Here is a 21,217-nt window from a genome sequence, read left to right on the forward strand (position 1 = left end):
GAGAACATAAGCAAAAAACAAACTTAACTTGAGAAGACTGGAAGAGAGCTGAAGTCCAGGACTTGAGAAGCAGACTGAATCACCAGCACTAGGATAGGGCGTCGGCTGTCTTATATCCAGTCTGATACTCCAGAGATCCAATCGCTATCTTCCTCATCAAGTGGCAGATCACTACCACTTAAACCAACCTCACTACCTCCTGTCACCACCAGAGGGAGAACGGAAGGGGAACTCTCAACTGGAGGAGCAGAAAATGAGTTCATAACACCCACCATCCAGGTAAGGTGGGAACTCCTGACCACGCTCCACACCTGCATTCCACACACAGGATAGTTCAGTGGGGCCACCTAACAGCTTCAGGCTGGGGGTTAGCAGAGCACCCCTCGTGGAACCCTGCTTCGTAACACGAGATGTGCTGGGAGGCGGGTGGAGTGAGATGATACAAAAGAGTGGGAAGAGTGAGAGTTAGTTGGTTAGTTGGAGAGAGAGAGAAGAGTGAAGATGGGTGTCTGAAGGACATGCTGCAGCAGGTCCCAGTGATCTGGGCTGATGGCACGAGAAAGACCAGAGAAAGAGACTGATAAGATTGATAACCTAACCTTCCATAAGAGAGAGAGAACAGATCGGAACGAAGGAGAATAGAAGGACGGTGGGAAGCTGGTTGAAGAAAGATATAGAACCCTTCCAGTAAAGAGCACAAAGGCCGGGGCCCGGTCCCCGAGGTTGATTGGATCTTTATGTCCAGCAATTGACACCGGAGGAGTAGTGAGCCACTAATGCCTTGCTCCCATCATAGACTTGGGACACAACAGCAACTGAATAGAGAGCCGGGACGCAGTGAGGAGTCCCCGAAGCAGGCTACAGCTGTCTGTCATACAAGTAGAGACTAGGAACACCTAGAGAGAGGCATTCCAGGGTAACTAAGTACTGGAGTGCTTCGCACTTAAAGGCGCATTGGAGGAGTCGTTCAGTGAAGGTACATATTGGCGGAGTGTGGAAGGGAGAACCCTATCTGGCCTGGAGGTTGGCTGGAGCCCTGACCTGGAGAACACAGTACGGAGGCAGGCGTGTGTGTGAACTGCAAACAGTGAGTAAAGCCTTGGAACCGCACTCCCTGGTGTCCTCCAGTTATTCCCGCACCGCTACACCTGGGTAACAACATCTATACCATTCTGCACCTCTCCTCATCCATTGCACCTACACTGCCCTGGGACTACAGCTCCACCTGTGGGGAGCTACACCATCTTTGCTGCACCACACCATCAGTCCCAGAGGATCTGCATGCAGTGTTGGCTCAAAATCTTACTTGCCAAACACCACGGGTGGCATCACAAACTATTCTAATAAACTTTAACACCATTAACATCACCGCCATTGATATTGGGCGCCCAGGGCCACGGACCGGGTAACTGCTGCTGTGACACATTCCCACCTTGACACCGGCCCGGTACCGAGTACCCCGCTGCCCTGGGTGTGAGAGGGCGACCCATAACCTTTGCCTGATCATTAGGATTTTGTTCAAAAAAGTGCCACACTGCACTCTTCCTACTACGGAAGACATTTTGAGGCCTTGCACGCTGTGCTATTTTGACCGTCTGGCCAAGCTGTCCTGCAACTCTTTTGGTTTTTGTAGCCCGCTTTTGGACTGCTCCAGGCCTGCCAGATAACAGCTGTTGCGATGTCGATGCCCGCTGCGGATGCTCCTCCTCCTCTTCTGAGCTATTGGCAGCGGCACCCTCTACCCCCAATGGATGCCAATCTGGGTCAACAACTGGGTCATCCATCACCTCCTCTTCAATGTCATGTGCACCTTCCTCTGTGTCACCGTGTATGGTGGTATAGTATGCGGGAAGGGGCACCTGAGTTTCATCTGGGTCAGATTCTGGCTCAGGACACTGAGAGGACAATGTAGTGCTCTGAGTGAATGTACCAGCAGAATCATCTATCAGTGGCTGTACATCAGTACACTCCATGTCAGATTCATCTTTGCCTGGGTAATTCACGATTTGACTTGATAACCCAGGCATGATATGTGAAAACAGCTCCATGGAGTAATCTGTTGTGTGACCTGCTGCATCCTTCAATTTTGGTTGGGGTGAAGGACACAAGGAAAGGTGTGGTTCATGAACATGAGCCTCCAATGATGACTCAGTGCTTTTATTTTTTAAAACTTCAGAAGAGGAGGCGATAGAACTGGAGGCTGAGTCAGCAATGTAAGCCAAAACTTGTTCTTGAAGCTCCGGCTTTAAAAGCGGTATACCTACTCCCAGAAAAGGGAGCTTTCGAGGCCTTGTGGAGCCAGACAATGACACAGGCTCAACACCTCCTGCATTAGGTGCTATTTTGCTTTTGCCACTACCAGCAGATCCACCACCAACACCATCATTACCAGCTGCCAACCCCCGCCCACTTCCACGGACTCTTCCACCACACTTCCTCATTTTTGGGGAAAATGTACCCAAAAAAACACCAACTATATGGTACTGTAAAACAAGGTACAAGGTGTATATAGTAGTGGGGAGAATTGGAATCTCTGTAGACTTCAGGACACAGTTGGATTCTGTCAGGCCCTGTTTATTTTACACCGCAATGTGACAGGCAAGTTCTGGATGTTGTAAGAAAGGTGGATAGAGGACTGTGGAGAATTGGAATCTCTCTACACTTCAGGACACAGTTGGATTCTGTCAGGCCCTGTGCCTATAACACCGCAATGTGACCGGGAGAAATTGCCTAGTGTATGACAAACTACAAGGTGTATATAGAATTGGGCAGAATTGGAATCTCCCTAGAGTGCAGGTCTGTAAGAACGGACAAACTCCTCGGCTTTTCCACACTTAGATAGCTTCAATTTGGTCATGATAACAGCCGTTACACGGTACTGAGAGAGGAGCGTGCACGTACACCGATGTACGGTGTATGTAAAATTGTCAAGCTCCATGTTTTTGTATACGGACGGACACACGCTGTATCTCTCTAGTTTTGAATGTAATCAAACAGCAAATATACTAAACTGTTTGAAAAATGGACAAAACTATAAGGTGAAGGTCTGTAAGAACGGACAAACTCCTTGACTTTTCCTTACAGAGTCACACACGTAGATAGCTTCAATTTGGCCGTGATAACAGCCGTTACACGGTATTGAGAGAGGAGCGTGCACGTACACCGCTGTACGGTGTATGTAAAATTGTCAAGCTCCGTGTTTTTGTATACGGACTGACACACGCTGTCTCTCTCTAGTTTTGAATGTAATCAAACAGCAAATATACTAAACTGTTTGAAAAATGGACAAAACTATAAGGTGAAGGTCTGTAAGAACGGACAAACTCCTTGACTTTTCCTTACAGAGTCACACACGTAGATAGCTTCAATTTGGCCGTGATAACAGCCGTTACACGGTACTGTGTGAGGAGCATACACCGCTGTACGGTGTGTGAAAAAATGAACGCTCACTACCTCACCAGGACAAAACAATACAATTTGGATTGCTTTTAAAAAAGCAGTTTGAACACCAGTGTGCACACAGCAATGCAGCTAGACTTATAAGGCAGGCTAATCACCACCAGCGCTGCTGCACAAAAGCAAAAATCTTCACCTTTCACTGCACAGTAACTACAGTGAAAAGCTCTAGCAGCAGAAGCAGTTTTTTTTTTCTTTTTGCCTTCCTAACGCTCTCCCTACAGAATCAGCAGCTGCAGCAGCTCTCCCTATTCTGAGATCAGCATGAGTAGCATGGCGGTCGGCATCCCCGCCCTTTTATACCCCCTGTGACGCCACACAAAGCAAGCCAATCACTTGCATGCCCTTTTCCAAGATTGTGGTGACCGCTGCCTATGTCATCACGTTGCCCACAGTGTCCGTTCTTCCTGATTGGCTGAAAAAGGGCGCTAAACATCTTTTGAAACGCGACTTTGGCGCTAAAGTCGCCGACCTAGTGGCCGACCTCACGCTAAGGTCGGGTTTCGTTTCATGAAACCCGACTTTGGCGAAAGTCAGCGACTTTTGAATTTTTTCGACCCGTTTCGCTCAACTCTAGTTATCAAATTAAAATGTAAAATATATGAAACACATATGCAATAAAGGTTATTTAAACTTCCAAACATGCACATATATTTTGCTGTGTGGAAAACATAATAAGCAAATAATATTCAAAACTATATTTAACTCTAATGTAGTGTTAACTTCAACTTTTTCCAATACATGGAGTTGAGTCCTCGAAAAATTTGAAAAATGAAGAGGAACATCCCCGTCCGAAATCAGTTTTCTTTTTGTGATCTTTAAGGGGTTAAATATAGAAGGCAAAATAAACAACCTAAAGTCTGTTCACTTTACATTTAAATTTTATGGGTTTCATGTGGAGTCTCCTGTCTTTTTCTACAGCTTGATTTATGTTAGGGTGACAAATTATACTGGATTGCCAAAGCAAAGTCAAACTCAATTCTTGTCAGGCAAAACACCTTGTAAATTATCTTGAATTAGTTAACTGAGGTTTACTGTCATGACCTAGTGCTGATTGATGAATTGCAATGTACACAGTAGTGGTTCTAGGGCTACAGACAACAGATAGCAACTAATTAAGTGTCACTCACCTGAGCTTAAAGGTGTAGGCACAGAATACAAAGAGTAAATGAATGTAACCTAACATAAGATTCCTCTCAAGATTATTGTCCCCAGGATGGATATACTGTCTGCCTCTGTATTATAAACTGTTATAATACGTCCAATGTGGACATATCTTGATAAGTGTTTGGACAATTGATATTCATGGCAAATAAAAATAGATTATCAGGTTGAAGATGTTCTGAATATATATAGTACTGTGCAATATTTTTAGGCAGGTGAGTAAAAATGCTGAAAAGTAAGAATGCAAAGGGAATGAACAAAAGAAAAATCTAAAACAAATCTATATTTGTTGTGCCCACCATTAACTTCAGAACAGCATCAATTCTTCTAAATAGCTATCTGCTTTGAGGACACCAAGAAATGGGCAATGTAGAGGCCCACAGATGCAGTGATCGGCCAAGCAAACTGTTGGCACCACGCCAGATCCCTGCTCTGACAGGCAGGGTCTCCGGCGTGTCACTACCCTCACCCATGCTGCGGACAGTTTCTCCCTTCCCCATGCTCTGCATGCTTCATGCTGGTGCTCTAGCCATGTCCTTAGGGCACGCATGCGCGCACTCTCGCACTCTTAAAGGGTCAGCGCATGCACTTGCCATTTCCTCCACAGCCAATGGCTGTGGGACATTATGTATACAGTATATTGCTTCCTCCACACTGGGGAGGTGCCTGAGAAACCTTCCTGTTTTGCACTCTGTGTTGTGTGAGGTTGCATACCAGTCCCTGCTGCACTCTGGTGTGAACTCTGCCAGCTGCACTCTGGTGCGAACTCTGCCAGCTGCTCCATCCAGTCTTTCCTCTGGGTCCAGCTGCTGCACGTCCATTGGTCTGCCCTGGAGTGGCACCTTGCCTTCATCGGGAGCCAAGTCTAACCTCACCATCATCAGAGGCCGTAGTGAATAGTCAGGTATTCACTTAGTCATGCCCCTCCAGGCTCAACAAACCACGTCCGTGACACAAAGGTAGTGCAGCAGATGAAAGACATATCATGCTTACTAGAGATGAGCAACTTTTTCGGGTCGAGTCGGGTTTCATGAAACCCAAGTCGGGTCGAACGAAATCGGCCAACTATAGGAAAAAGTCGGAGGCCGACTGAAACACGAAACGCAATGCAAGTCAATGGGGAAGCAAAGTCAGCAGGGTGTGGAAAACAGGAAACACACATACAGTGCCCATTTCAATGCCAAAAACATCAATTCTTATAACTGAAGCTTGTCAACCTTAATTTACTTCCTAATAATAGTTATGCATTGAAAACTAGGTGTTATTTGGCTAAAGTTGAGGGGGGGTTGGGCTGGCTCCAGGTTTTCGTGTGCCCTGGGCCAAAAAGTGTCAGTGCGCCCCTTTAACACATACCACAACTCATGATGCTCCGATATGCCACAGAAATATAGGTATAATACAATGACACATAATTCACTGCTTACATGACATGCTGATCTATTTTAAATTGTACAATAGCTCAAAAACAGGACAGTATATTACGCCATACAGTGTTATGGCCACCACATTGTGCGCCATACAGAAAAATGAGCCCCATATATTTCTCCATACCAAATAATTAGTCACATATAATGTTCCATACAGTATCTGATGAGCTCCACATAATGCTCCATATATAATGGGCCCCATTTGTAATGCTCCAGTGTATAATGTGCCCCTTAGATGCTGTTCCAGTGTCTGATTTGCCCCATTTACATTGGTCCTGTACATGATGGGCCTCATGGATTCATGGATGATGCTCCAGTGTATGATGGGCTCCAATAATGCTTCATATATAATGGGCCCCATTTGCAATGCTCCAGTGTATAATGTGCCCCTTAGATGCTGCTCCAGTGTCTGATCTGCCCCATTTACAATGCTCCAGTACATGATGGGCCTCATGGATGATGCTCCAGTGTATAATGGGCCCTAATAATGCTCCATATATAATGAGCCCCATTTGTAATGCTCCAGTGTATAATGGGCCCCTTAGATGCTGCTCCAGTGTCTGATCTGCCCCATTTACAATGCTCCAGTACATGATGGGCCTCATGGATGATGCTCCAGTGTATGATGGGCTCCAATAATGCTCCATATATAATGGGCCCCATTTGTAATGCTCCAGTGTATAATGGGCCCCTTAGATACTTCTCCAGTGTCTGATCTGCCCCATTTACAATGCTCCAGTACATGATGGGCCTCATGGATGATGCTCCAGTGTATCATGGGCCCTAATTATGCTCCATATATAATGGGCCCCATTTGTAATGCTCCAGTGTATAATGTGCCCCTTAGATGCTGCTCCAGTGTCTGATCTGCCCCATTTATAATGCTCCAGTACATGATGGACCTCATGGATGATGCTCCAGTGTATGATGGGCTCCAATAATGCTCCATATATAATGGGCCCCATTTGTAATGCTCCAGTGTATAATGGGCCCCTTAGATGCTGCTCCAGTGTCTAATCTGCCCCATTTACAATGCTCCAGTACATGATGGGCCTCATGGATGATGCTCCAGTGTATCATGGGCCCTAATAATGCTCCACATATAATGGGCCCCATTTGTAATGCTCCAGTGTATAATGTGCCCCTTAGATGCTGCTCCAGTGTCTGATCTGCCCCATTTACATTGCTCCAGTACATGATGGGCCCTATTTTTAATTAACCCAGGCATGGTATGTGAAAAGAGCTCCATGGAGTAATCTGAGGTGTGTGCTTCCACATCCTTCACTTTTGGTGTGGGTGAAGGACACAAGGAAAGGGGTTGCTCCTGACCAGAAGCCTGAAGTTACGACTCAGTGCTTGCATTTTTTACAACTTCAGAAGAGGAGGCGATAGAGCTGGAGGCTGTTTCAGCAATGTAAGCCACAAACAGTTCCTGATACTCCGGCTTTAAAAGCAGTCTACCTACTCCCAGAAAATGGAGCCTTACAGGCCTTCCAGAGCTACACCATGATGCTGGCTCAACACCTCCTGCCTTAGCTGCTATTGTGTTTTTGGCACTACCAGCAGATGCACCACCACCACCATCAGTACCAGGTGGCCCTCCATGCCCACATCCGCATCGTCTTCCACCATACTTCCTCATGTTTTTGAAAATGGACCCAAAATACCAGCAGATATATGGTACTGTTTCCAAAGCGTACAGCTCTATACAGTCTATGGATAGCAGTAAATCTCCATATATATTTCATGAGGCATACACAGATGCTCACAGGCTCAGTATGGATTACCCAATAAAATAACAAGTTGAAAAAGGGTACTGTATCACCAGATACAAGGTATATATAGTATAGTGTAAACATTCTGATTCTCCGTATACATTTCAGGAGGCAGACACAAACGCTCTCAGGCCCAGTATGGAATACACAAGAATATGAAAAGCTGTAAATGGGTTATGTAACACAAGCGTACAGCTGTATACAGTGTTGGGGTAATCTTAAAGTTCCAAATATATTGCCGGAGTAACAGACAGATGTTTACAGGCTCATTATGGATTACACCAGAATCTAAATAGCTTAAAAGGTTACTGTATCAGAAGCGTTCTGCTGTATACAATGTTGGCCAAATTGAAAATATCGGTATATATTACCGTAGTCACCCTCAGACGCTCACTCAGTTTGGTTTTGACCATAATAAAAAATGTTTTAAAAAAGTCCTAGATAACAAGATAGCAAGTATATATTTTTTAGGGTACAATTGAAATCCCATAGTCACTCTCAGATGCTTACACAGTATGGATTTGACTGTAATGCTAAATGTCGAACAAAGGTACTGTATAACAAGATACAAGCTGTATCGAGTATAGTGTAAAAATTTGTTTCTCCGATTCACCGTATTTATAGAAGCGTAACCCACACACGCTCACTCACTATGGATGATGTAGTGAAGGTGGACTGACGGACAAACCAGCCTGTAGTGAGAAGCAGAGGTGTAGCGCAGTGTAGGTGTGAAACCACTAAGATAAAGAGAAAGGGTGCAGTGTTTTCGCTTGCCCATTGGAGGGCAGTGGAGAGTGTAGGAGTGGGACTGAATAACTGCCATTGGTCAGAGAAACTGTTAGGTGATGGTGGGCAGAGTTACCAGAACTGGAAGTATAAAAGGCTAAGGGAAGGTTCTGGAAGAGTCAGTCAGCGAAGGGAGCACAGTAAAGAGGAAGTTCTGCTGAGGAAATAGAGACAGTGGAAAGGCTCCAGAGAGGACTGACAGTTGAGGCGGTCACGGGGGGGTGGGCCAGAGGATGGTAGCTGCAGACGAAGACGGCCTGGGGCTATCATACGGACGGTGTGCTCAGACTGGTGCAGCACTGTGGTGGTTGGGCCCAGGCCAGCCACAGTGGAAGAGCCACAGAGGACGCCACAATTATAGCTACAAAGGAAGTGAAGGTACCAGGGCCTGTGTACAGAGAAAAGTGAAACGGCTGTGGTGAATTGCTGTTGTCGACAGAAGGATGGGCACTAAAAACGGACCTGTTCATTACAAACTCTGTCTCAGTCTCGTGTTTGTCTGCGGCAAGAAGAGGGTCCCCCCCCACAGTTGGTTATCCGACAGATGATACCTTAATACAAATTTTTGAAACAAGGTACTGTATCAGCAAATACCAGGTGTGTCCAGTCTAGGGTTAAATTTCCGTCTATACTTCCGGAGTCAGACACAGACACTCACAGGGTCACTATGTATTACACCAGAATTACAAAAGTAGAAAAAGGGAAAGGTATTCATAGCGTACACCAGTATACAGTGTTATGGTACTTTTAAATGTTCGTATATACTTCAATCTCAGTAAGCCAGTCCAGAATCTCTGCTACTGGAAACTACATGGATACAAGTATAGACGCAAAGTCGAGTGTTAGTAGAAATTTTGGAATTACTCATCGCGGGAAAACCTCCCGGTAGATGATGCAGAGGCGATGCAGACCCTCAATTACTGTGTCTGTGGAGAAAGCAAAAAAGGTTCTTTGTGAAGAAAGGATTGCTTTATCGCAGTAGCGTGGATCACATCACCGTTACTCGTCTCCATTAAATTGTGATCACAGGGAGAGATGTACCCATGGTCCTCACTGCCTATCATGATGTGCCTGGTCATTTTGGAGTGCAAAAGACAGAAGCCACAGGCCGTAGGCGATTCTATTGGATTGGCATGAGAGGAGACATTGAAAAATGGTGGCAGGAATGTCACACATCTGTGACTATCACAACTGTGAAAGGTGATCATAAACCACCACTGCATCTGCTTGTAAGTTGACGTCCATTTCAAATGGTAGCCATTGATCATCTGAAGGTAGAGGCCAGCAGGACAGGCCATAGCTACATCTTAACCATCATTGAGCAATACACCAAATTTATAGTGGCCGTCCCTGTGAAGGATTCAACTGCCCAGACTACACAGTGGTGGAGCAGGGAGAGGTAAGTATTGCAACTTGCAAGTGCTGTGGCCATGACCAAGCAGGGGGGGGCACACTTGTGGTCAACGGTACTGGCACAGGGCCCCTCATAGTACGCTGGTGTGTCTGATGGCGAGTGGGCCCTCCCACCATCTGAGACACTGTATTGTACTATGAGGGGCCCTGTGCCATTGCCGTGTGCCATCAGTGGGCCCATCCACCTGTTCAGAGCAATGGCACTTGCCCGGGTGCGCCAGATCTTGACCCCAGCCGTTGGGGTAAGGGTGGGCAGCCCGGTTAGGGAGTGCTTTGGCCTTGCGACGACACCACATTTAGTGCTGGTGGTGAGCTTAATGGTGGCGGTGGTCTTACAGTGGGGGTAGCGATGGAGCGTTGTTGGCTACCTTCAGTCGGAGCAGGTGCACATGTGCTACCTGAGGTTTTGTAGTCCGTCCACGCTTGCAAGTGCATGTTGATTAAATGTCTAAGCATGCAACTGGTATTCAAATTTTTGAGTTGTTTACCTAGGCTAAAGGTCCTTCCGCACTTCTTACAGGTAACTTTTGCCTCATCAGTAGGATTTTGGACAAAGAAGTGACACACTGCACTCTTCCTACTATGGTAAACATTTTCTGGCCTTGCACGCTGTGCTAAGTTGACCGTCTGGTCAAGCTGTCCTTCAACTCTTTTAGTTTTTGTTCCACGTTTTAGGACAGCTACGGGCCTGCTAGATAATGGCTGCTGCGATGTCAATGCCTGCTGCGGATCCTTCTCCTTATCTGAACTATTGCCAGCGCCACCCTCCTCCCCCAATGGATGCCAATCCGGGTCAAGAACTGGGTCATCCATCACCTCCTCTTCAAAGTCATCTGCACCTTCCTCTTTACCTTCCTCTGTCACCGTGTAAGGTGGTATAGCATGCGGGAAGGGGCACCTGGGTTTCATCAGGGTCAGATTCTGGCTCAATAGACTGCGAGGACAATGTAGTGCTGTGGGTCAATGTACCAGCAGAATCATCTAGCAGTGGCTGTGCATTAATGCACTCCATGTAAGATTCATCTTGGACTGGGGAATTCAGGATTTGACTGGTAACCCAGGCATGGTATGTGAAAAAAGCTCCATAGAGTAATCTGAAGTGTGGGCTGCCGCATCCTTAACTTTTGGTGGGGGTGTAGGACACAAGGAAAGGGGTTTTTTATGACCAGAACCCTGCACTGATGACTCCGTGCTTGCAGGTTTCGACGGTTCAGAAGAGAAGGCAATAGAGCTGGTGGCTGTTTTGGCAATGTACTCCAAAACCTGTTCCTGATGCTCCAGCTTTAAAAGCGGTTTTCCTACTCCAAAAAAAGGCAACCTTACAGGCCTTCTTGGGCCAGAGGATGACGCAGGCTCAACACCTCCTGCCTTAGCTGCTATTGTGCTTTTGCCAGAACCAGCCAATGCACCACCACCATCAGTACCAGCTGCGCCCCCCTGCCCACGTCCGCGGCCTCTTCCACCATACTTCCTCATGTTTGGAAAAATGTACCAAAAATACCAACAGAGAGCTGGTACTATATGAGGAGCGTCCAGCTGTGTAAGGTGTATTAAACAAATTAAATCAACATATATATTATGTTAGTCACAGACGCTCTCACAGTATGTATTGGACCGTAATCCAACAAGCAGATATACGGAACTGTATCAGAAGTGTACAGGTGTATATGATTTTTGTGTCACACATACACTCTGACTAGGTATAAAAGTGACTGTAATGCGAATGGCAGATATACAATACTGTTGGAGAATCTCACAGCTCTATACGATGTGTGTAAGGAAAATTGTCAAGCTCCGTGTATTTATATACGGACTGACACACTCTGTCTCTGTCTAATTTAGACCGTAATCAAACAGCAGATATACGAAAATGTTTGAAAAACGGACACAACTCTAAGGTGTAGGTCTGGAAAAAGAGACAAACTCCTCGGCTTTTTCTTCCAGAGTCACACCCAGATAGCTTCTATTTGTCCGTGATACCAGCCGGTACACGGTAGTGTGTGAGGAGGGTACACCGCTAGACGGTGTCTGTATGGAAAATTGTCAAGCTCCGTGTATTTGTATATGGACTGACACACACTGTCTCTGTCTAGTTTTGACTGTAAACAAACAGCAGATATACGAAACTGTTTGAAAAACGGACACAACTCTAAGGTGTAGGTCTGGAAAAACGGACAAACTCCTCGGCTTTTTCTTCCAGAGTCACACACAGATAGCGTCTATTTGTCTGTGATACCAGCCGGTACACGGTAGTGTGTGAGGAGCGTACACCGCTAGATGGTGTGTGAAGAAAAGAATGCTCAGTAACTCACCAGGACAAAATAATAAAATCTGGAGTGCTTTGAAAAAAGCAGTTTGAACAGCAGTGTGCAGACAGCAATGCAGCTAGCAGGTAGCCTTAAAAGGCAGCCTAATCACCACCAGCGCTGCTGCACACAACAAAAATCCTCCCCTTTCACTGCACACTAACTGTACAGTGAAAAGTGCTATCAGCAGAAGCAGTTTTTTTTTCTTCTTGTCTGCCTATCTCTCTCCCTGTTCAGAATCAGCAGCAGCACCTCTCCCTATTGTAAGATCGGCAGAAGTAAGATGGCGGTCGGCGTTCACAGCCTTTTATAACCACTGTGACGCCACACAAAGCCAGCCAATCACTTCAATGCCCTTCTCTAAGATGGTGCTGGTCGCTGCGCATGTCATCGCGTTGCCCACAGTGTGTGTCCTCCATCATTGGGTGAGAAAAGGCGCTGAAAGCATCATTTGAAATGCGACTTTAGCGCGCTGATCGGCGACCTCATGGCCGACCTCACGCTAGGGTCGGGTTTTGATCGGCGAAACCCGACTTTGGCGAAAGTCGGCGATTTTTTAATCTGACCGACCTGTTTCACTCAACTCTAATGCTTACTTCTTTTCGAAATCGGAAGATGCCATCAGCTCAGAACTAGCTGTAACCAGTGGGACCAAGCTACATCCATCTATTATGCATAGAATTTTGGCCAGAAATGGTCTTCATGGTGGAATTGCAGCCAAAAACCATACCTACACACAAGGCCAAGAAATTCAACTATGTATAACAAAATACGAACTTGGTACAGAAACATGGCAGCAGATGATTTGGACTGATGCGTTAAAATGTGAACTAAGGCAGTTTGTTTGCTGAAGAGCTGTAGAGTGGTATAATAATTAGTGTCTGCAGGTAACAGTGAAGCAAGGTGGAGGGTACTTGCAGGTTTGGTGCTGTATTTCTGTTGGAATAATGCATATTGATCTGTATGTATTGCAACAGCTACTACTGTATTGTTTTATATATTGTGCATATTGTGAGATTGTTACCAAAGTTCAGTGACAAAAAAAAAAAACAGACAGGATGCACCCTCCTTCTCTTCCCTTCTTGTTGTTGTAATGCTCCCATGCTGCAAGCCACAGCAGATACCAGACTGATCACATTTCATGCTGTAAGCTGTTCAACCTGGATATGAATAAATCTACATTCTGTGTTGCTGACTCTGGATGTTTCCCTGATTAATCTGCTGCTAACAGGTTATGGGCCCAGAGTCCTAGAGTCCCAGATCCCCAGAGCACAGAGAAAAGGAAAGGAAGACAGCAAAGATGGCCACCAGCAGCAGCAACTCCATGAAGTTTACAGTACCAAGTCTCACTAACCAGAATTATCAATCCTGGAAATTCAAAGTGAAAATGCTGCTGATAAGAGAAGGTACGTGGAAATACACACTGGAGCCTAAACCTGACCCAGTATCACAGGAGTGGATAGAGATGGATCAGAAAGAACAAAGTACCATATCACTCAGTATACAGTCATATGTAAAAGTTTGGGCACCCCTATTAATGTTAACCTTTTTTCTTTATAACAATTTTGGTTTTTGCAACAGCTATTTCAGTTTCATATATCTAATAACTGATGGACTCAGTTATATTTCTGGATTCAAATGAGGTTTATTGTACTAACAGAAAATGTGCAATCTGCATTTAAACAAAATTTGACCGGTGCAAAAGTATGGGCACCCTTATCAGTTTCTTGATTTGAACACTCCTAACTACTTTTTACTGACTTCCTGAAGCACTAAATTGGTTTTGTAACCTCATTGAGCTTTGAACTTCATAGCCAGGTGTATCAAATCATGAGGAAAGGTATTTAAGGTGGCCACTTGCAAGTAGTTCTCCTATTTGCTTCTCCTATGAAGAGTGGCATCATGGGCTCCTCAAAACAACTCTCAAATGATCTGAAAACAAAGATTATTCAACATAGCTTTTCAGGGGAAGGATACAAAAAGTTGTCTCAGAGATTTAACCTGTCAGTTTCCACTGTGAGGAACATAGTAAGGAAATGGAAGAACACAGGTACAGTTCTTGTTAAGCCCAGAAGTGGCAGGCCAAGAAAAATATCAGAAAGGCAGAGAAGAAGAATGGTGAGAACAGTCGAGGACAATCCACAGACCACCTCCAAAGACCTGCAGCATCATCTTGCTGCAGATGGTGTCACTGTGCATCGGTCAACAATACAGCGCATGCATAACGCCTTTTTGTATGACCAAACAACTCAATCTTTGCTTCATCAGTCCACAGGACCTTCTTCCAAAATGTAACTGGCTTGTCCAAATGTGCTTTTGCATACCTCAGGCGACTCTGCTTGTGGCGTGCTTGCAGAAACGGCTTCTTTCGCATCACTCTCCCATACAGCTTCTCCTTGTGAAAAGTGTGCTGTATTGTTGACCGATGCACAGTGACACCATCTGCAGCAAGATGATGCTGCGGGTCTTTGGAGGTGGTCTGTGGATTGTCCTTGACTGTTCTCACCATTCTTCTTCTCTGCCTTTCTGATATTTTTCTTGGCCTGCCACTTCTGGGCTTAACAAGAACTGTACCTGTGTTCTTCCATTTTCTTACTATGTTCCTCACAGTGGAAACTGACAGGTTAAATCTCTGAGACAACTTTTTGTATCCTTCCCCTGAAAAGCTATGTTGAATAATCTTTGTTTTCAGATCATTTGAGAGTTGTTTTGAGGAGCCCATGATGCCTATCTTCATAGGAGAATCAAATAGGAGAACTACTTGCAAGTGGCCACTTTAAATACCTTTTCTCATGATTTGATACACCTGGCTATGAAGTTCAAAGCTCAATGAGGTTACAAAACCAATTTAGTGCTTCAGGAAGTCAGTAAAAAGTAGTTAGGAGTGTTCAAAGCAAGAAAATGATAAGGGTGCCTATACTTTTGCACCGGTCAAATTTTGTTTAAATGCAGATTGCACATTTTCTGTTAGTACAATAAACCTCATTTGAATCCAGATATATAACTGAGTCCATCAGTTATTAGATATATGAAACTGAAATAGCTGTTGCAAAAACCAAAATTGTTATAAAGAAAAAAGGTTAACATTAATAGGGGTGCCCAAACTTTTACATATGACTGTAGATGATGATCAGATGCATGTGTGTAAAAGTGAAACTGCAAGAGAAATGTGGGAGCAGCTGCAAAAGGTGCATGAGAGGATAAATTTAAGCAATAAACTTTATCTCATGAGAAAATTGTACCAGTCTAAACTACAGAATGGCCAGGATATGCAGGACTATATAACAAGCATTCTAGAGATTGTAGAACGCCTGAGAGGCATTGGGGAAGATTTGAAGGACTTTCATGTAGCCGCATTACTGCTTAGTGGTCTTCCAGAAAACTATGACACGCTTGTAACCGCACTAGACGCGCGCCCAGATGATGAGCTTACATTGGAGTATGTCAGAGGGAAGCTCATAGATGAATACAAGCGGAGAGCGGAATGTGTAAACAGCAGAACATGCGATGCAGAATCTGCTTTAGGCTGGTTTCACATTTGCGTTTTTTTGCGCTGGAAAAAAACGCATACGTGCGCATGCTCTTTTTTCCCCTATATTTAACATGGGCGCGCATACGTGCGCATTGGCATGCGCACGTATGCGTTTTTCATGCGCTGCGTTTTTTTTGTGGTGTGCGATTTTATTTTCCAGACGCTACATGTTGCATTTTTTGGTTTGCCCAACCACTTCAAAAAAGCGCATGCACACGTATGCGCACGTTTTGCGCTAAAAAAGGCCATTATGGCCTACGGATGCGCATACGTGCGCACTGGCATGCGCATGTATGCATTTTTTTAGCCCTGCGTTTTTTTTTGGTGTCCACTATTTAGACAAGTTATGAAATTCAAAAGTCAAAAAAAAGGAGGTGTCTGCCAACACTGTACCACAGCTACAGTGACAGATTGGAGAGCAGACATTCAGCAACGAACCCATCTTCTATCAGCGTCAAGAATGTGAATATTATTACATCGTATGCCTGTCCTTTTAAATTGTGTATGTACTAATGATTTTTATTATTTTTACATGAAGTATGTCTTCGGAATCAGAATATTCCCCATCGCGGCAGGAATTGGTGCAAGCAGACCGTGAGGTGATTATTTTCGGGCATCTGGTAAGTATATCTTCTGCTACTCCAAATCTCTTACGTTTTTTGGGGTTTTTTTTTTAAGACATCGTCATCTTCTGCGGACGGGACTACTGAGGGCGAAGAGCAGGAGCAGCGAAGCCAAGTCCCGGTGGTGATACGGAATGTATGTATCAAATGATTTGTAATGTTCTTTATTTTTTATCTTCTATTTTTCATCTTTTCTGTATTTTTTTTTTACTTTTTATTCAATTTAAATTTGATTATAATGAATGTGTTTTGTCTAGGTTCCACAACGGGATGAAGATGTCTACCTGGATAATGAGCAGCTCATCAGCCTGGTCCAGGAGCGTGCCCCGTTGTGGGACAGCCGTGACCGGCTGTACAAGGACAATGTGGTGACCCAGCGGCTATGGAATGAGGTGGCCGCAGCGTTGATGGATGGCTGGGACAGTGCCACTGCATCCTCCAAAAAGGCGTTTAGTAAGTATTTCCCTGATCTGTATTGTGCCGCAGTGACTGTTGTCCTTGATGTCACTGTTGGGTTTCGTGCTAGATATATTCTAGCAGGAAACCCAACAGTGTCATCGGGCTCTACAGTGACTGCTTTGAGTATTGTATTGCTGTATTGTGCCGCAGTGACTGTTGTCCTTGATGTCACTGTTGGGTTTCGTGCTAGATATATTCTAGCAGGAAACCCAACAGTGTCATCGGGCTCTACAGTGACTGCTTTGAGTATTGTATTGCTGTATTGTGCCGCAGTGACTGTTGTCCTTGATGTCACTGTTGTGTTTCGTGCTAGATATATTCTAGCAGGAAACCCAACAGTGTCATTGGGCTCTACAGTGACTGCTTTGAGTATTGTATTGCTGTATTGTGCCGCAGTGACTGTTGTCCTTGATGTCACTGTTGGGTTTCGTGCTAGATATATTCTAGCAGGAAACCCAACAGTGTCATCGGGCTCTACAGTGACTGTTTTGAGTATTGTATTGCTGTATTGTGCCGCAGTGACTGTTCTCCTTGATGTCACTGTTGGGTTTAGTGATAGCATATGTCGTGCATCAAAAACACAAGTGACATGTTGTTGTTTTTTTTTTTCCAACAGTGGACAAAGTCCGAACACGTTGGCGCTCAATCAAGGACCGCTTCAACAGTGATGTTCGTGCTGAGGGCCAGGTTCGCAGTGGATCTGCGTCAAGGACAAGAACTAGATACCGTCACTATCACGCGTTGCAGTTCCTAAGACCGGTCCTTGCCACCAGATCGTAAGTATTATAAATTTTTGGTTTTTATTTTTATTAATCTGTGTTTTTCTAATCCACAGCTGATGCTTCTTGTAAAGGCATGGTAGTAATGATTTTCCTTTCTTCCACAGCACCTGGAGCAGCACCCTGCAACCTGGCCCTGGAGCGGTCCTTCCTCGGACGTCCTCTGACCCGTCCCAGCCATCCGACAGCCAGGAAGCACCTTGCAGGTCAGCCACACAGACAGCTGGTGACCAGGAAGCTGGTCCATCAGGTGTTCCCCTGTCCCAGGTCTCTGCCACTGGTTATGCGGGCACTACCCACCAGCGGCAGAGGGCCTTGGACAGGAATATCTTGCCTGAGTTTATGCACTTGAGCGAGGCCTTTAATGCCAGCCTCAAGTCGCTGTCTGACAGAGTGGAAAGCGGTTTTGCACTCATGGAACGTGGTTTTAACCACATGGAATACTGCTTCCATTCTGTCGAACAGCGCCTTGACCGTCTGGAGGCCGACCTCAACAGACCAGCGCACCATTTTTTTAGTAAGATTGAAAAGGGCATGGCGGAACACCTTAGTCCTGAGCAACAGCTGAATGTGCTGCAGGCCTGCAACAATGCTTTCTTGCAGGCTATGCAGCATAATCGGTACGGGCAGCAGTCAGTGGTGTCATTTCCACCTGTGCCACCATTGACTCGCTTCACCTCACTACCGACTTGTTCTGCATATCACTGCACGGACACCTCTGTTCAAAGCCAGGACACCCACCGTTACACCACCACAAGTCAGAGTGCAGCTGGTCACCTCACCAACACCACCATGGCAAGCACTGCTCCTGTCTGGAGCACCACCGCCACCCCCATGCATGCGTGGAGCACAGCCACCACTAGGCAAACGTGGAACAGCCCTGCCGCTACAACAACATGTAGTAGCCCTGCCACCACCACTCCGCAAACCTGGACCATCACTGCCGCCACCAGTCCTCCTGCAAGGACGAGCACTGCCAACACAGAGCATCAGCAGCAGCCACAGCAGCAACAGCCACCGCAGCAGTAGCCACAGCAGCAGCAGCAGCCACAGCAGCAGCCACAGCAGCAGCAGCCACCACAGCACCAGCCACAGCAGCAGCAGCCACCACAGCACCAGCCACAGCAGCAGCAGCAGCCACAGCAGCAGACGGGGGACCTACATTCAATATTTGCCCCAAGTTCAAGGCGAAATCAATCAAGGCGGGCATTGGGCCCAAGTAGGTCCAGACAGACATGCTTACGGCGACATGCACTTAGAACAAATGTACCTGAACCTATTTCCTCTCCTCCAAGTGTTTCAAGTTTAATTCCCTTAACTGGACTACCTTCCCCCACAAGTTTTGTTGCCCCTTCCCTTCAAACTTCTTCTTCAACTGCAAGTGTTGCATCTTCCCTGCACACCCCCAAATTGCAACCATCTGCCCCCAAACGCAGAAAAAAATAAAGTTTTTTTTTTATTTTTGTGGTTAAAAATAAATTTACATTTGTGGTTCACCATAACAAAGTTTGATTAATGTTTTTGGCGCCGCTCACACACACTGCGCCGTACACAAGGCCTAGTATAGTCATATGTTAAATACCAAGGCCTAGTATAGTCATATGTGAAATAACAAGGCCTAGTATAGTCATATGTTAAATACCAAGGCCTAGTATAATAAATACCAAGGCCTAGTATAATCATGTGGTAAATACCAAGGACTAGTATAGTCATATGTTAAATACCAAGGCCTAGTATAGTCATATGTGAAATAACAAGGCCTAGTATAGTCATATGACTATACTAGGCATTTGTAACTAACATATGTTAAATACCAAGGCCTAGTATAGTCATAGGTTAAATACCAAGGCCTAGTATAATATAGGTTAAATATGAGAGCTAATTTAATATAGGTTAAATACCAAGGCCTAGTATAATAAATACCAAGGCCTAGTATAATCATGTGTTAAATACCAAGGACTAGTATAGTCATATGTTAAATACCAAGGCCTAGTATAGTCATATGACTATACTAGGCATTTGTAACTAACATATGTTAAATACCAAGGCCTAGTATAGTCATAGGTTAAATACCAAGGCCTAGTATAATAAATACCAAGGCCTAGTATAATCATGTGTTAAATATCAAGGCCTAGCATAATAACTCAATCATGGCCTGGTACACATCAGATTTAACCTGCAGCTTTGCTTACGTTCCAATATATTTCACGCAGACTAGCAATGCTGCATTTTAACTCATATGTGTATTTACCTGCCCAGGTGTGAGAACATCAAAAAATTCACAGGTATACATGGGAAGTTTTTTATTTAATTGGAGTGTAAAAAATATAGTGCACTCAGTAATGGTATCAAATAAGGTTTTTTATTACCATAAACAAACGAAAACATTCTTACAACATTTCATCTTGCCAGTGCACCCGTCCTACATCAGAAATAAAGTAGGCCGCAAATTGGTCCCTCATTTGGCCAACTTCAACGGATGACCTGAGAGGGTGCTGAGTGAATTCAGGCAATGGGTTAGGAGCATCATCGTCCAGTTCAAAGGTCGGGTGCTCTTTAGCCATCACAAAATTATGTAGAACCACACACGCCTTCACCACCTCATCGACCGTTTGAAGTTTAAGATTTATGGCTGTGCCGAGAATTCGCCATCTTGAGACAAGAATCCCAAAAGCACACTCAACAGTTCTTCTTGCCCTGGTCAGCCTGTAATTAAATTTTTTTTGGTGTGGTCCAAGTCCCGGCTGGAGTAGGGTTTCAGTAAGTTTGCGCACATTTGAAAAGCCTCATCCCCAACCATTACAAAGGGCAGTGGCGGAGCTTCGGTGTGAGGAAGAGGCCGTGGCATAGGGAAATTAAATTGGTTGCCATACAACCTCCGGCCTATGTCTGAGTTTTTAAAAGCCTGTGAGTCATTACCACGGCCAAATGCTCCAATGTCCACTGCTACAAACATACATCCGGCATCCGCAATGGCCATGAGTACTATTGAAAAGTACTTTTTGTAATTATAGTACTCAGATCCTGTTCTTTTGGGTTTGATGATCCATATGTGTTTACCATCAACAGCTCCCAAACAGTTGGGGAAATTGCATACTGTCCAGAATTTGTCAGCAATTTCCATCCACTTTTCAGCGGTGGGCAGGGGCATAAATTCTGGACAAAGAACACTCCAGAGAGCCCGGCAGGTGTCCGCAACAATTCCAGACAAGGTAGAGATTCCAATACGGTACTGGAAGTGTAGTGAAGATAGGGTTTCTCCAGTCGCCAGGAATCTGTGAACAGAGAAAGAAGTAAAATTAATATTTCTGTACAGTTGTGGCCAAAAGTATTGACACCCCTGCAATTCTGTCAGATAATACTCGGTTTCTTCCTGAAAATGATTGCAATCACAAATTCTTTGGTTTTATTACCTTCATTTAATTTGTCTTAAATGAAAAAACACAAAAGAGAATGAAGCAAAAAGCAAAACATTGATCATTTCACACAAAACTCCA

The 21,217-nt window shown here is 45.0% G+C and overlaps 1 protein-coding gene across 2 annotated transcripts in view; it reads left to right on the forward strand.

Moving 5' to 3' along the window:
- LOC141052332 (uncharacterized) overlaps window positions 1-19,214 on the forward strand; it is a 357,130-nt gene extending 337,916 nt beyond the window's left edge. Inside the window, exons 3-8 of one of the 2 annotated variants that reach the window (XM_073549549.1) lie at window positions 13,559-13,733; window positions 16,398-16,458; window positions 16,538-16,618; window positions 16,740-16,935; window positions 17,558-17,717; window positions 17,828-19,214. In XM_073549549.1, the coding sequence (XP_073405650.1) occupies window positions 16,399-16,458; window positions 16,538-16,618; window positions 16,740-16,935; window positions 17,558-17,717; window positions 17,828-18,749 (1,419 nt within the window). In that variant the 5' untranslated portion in view covers window positions 13,559-13,733; window position 16,398 and the 3' untranslated portion in view covers window positions 18,750-19,214. Of the gene's footprint in view, window positions 1-13,558; window positions 13,734-15,936; window positions 16,459-16,537; window positions 16,619-16,739; window positions 16,936-17,557; window positions 17,718-17,827 lie in introns of those variants that run through there. The other variant, XM_073549550.1, reaches the window with a different exon arrangement.
- Window positions 19,215-21,217: the final 2,003 nt, after the last annotated feature.

This window comes from Dendrobates tinctorius, unplaced genomic scaffold (assembly GCF_039654945.1).
Source record: "Dendrobates tinctorius isolate UK_male_01 unplaced genomic scaffold, ASM3965494v1 ptg000159l, whole genome shotgun sequence".
NCBI lineage: Eukaryota > Metazoa > Chordata > Amphibia > Anura > Dendrobatidae > Dendrobates > Dendrobates tinctorius.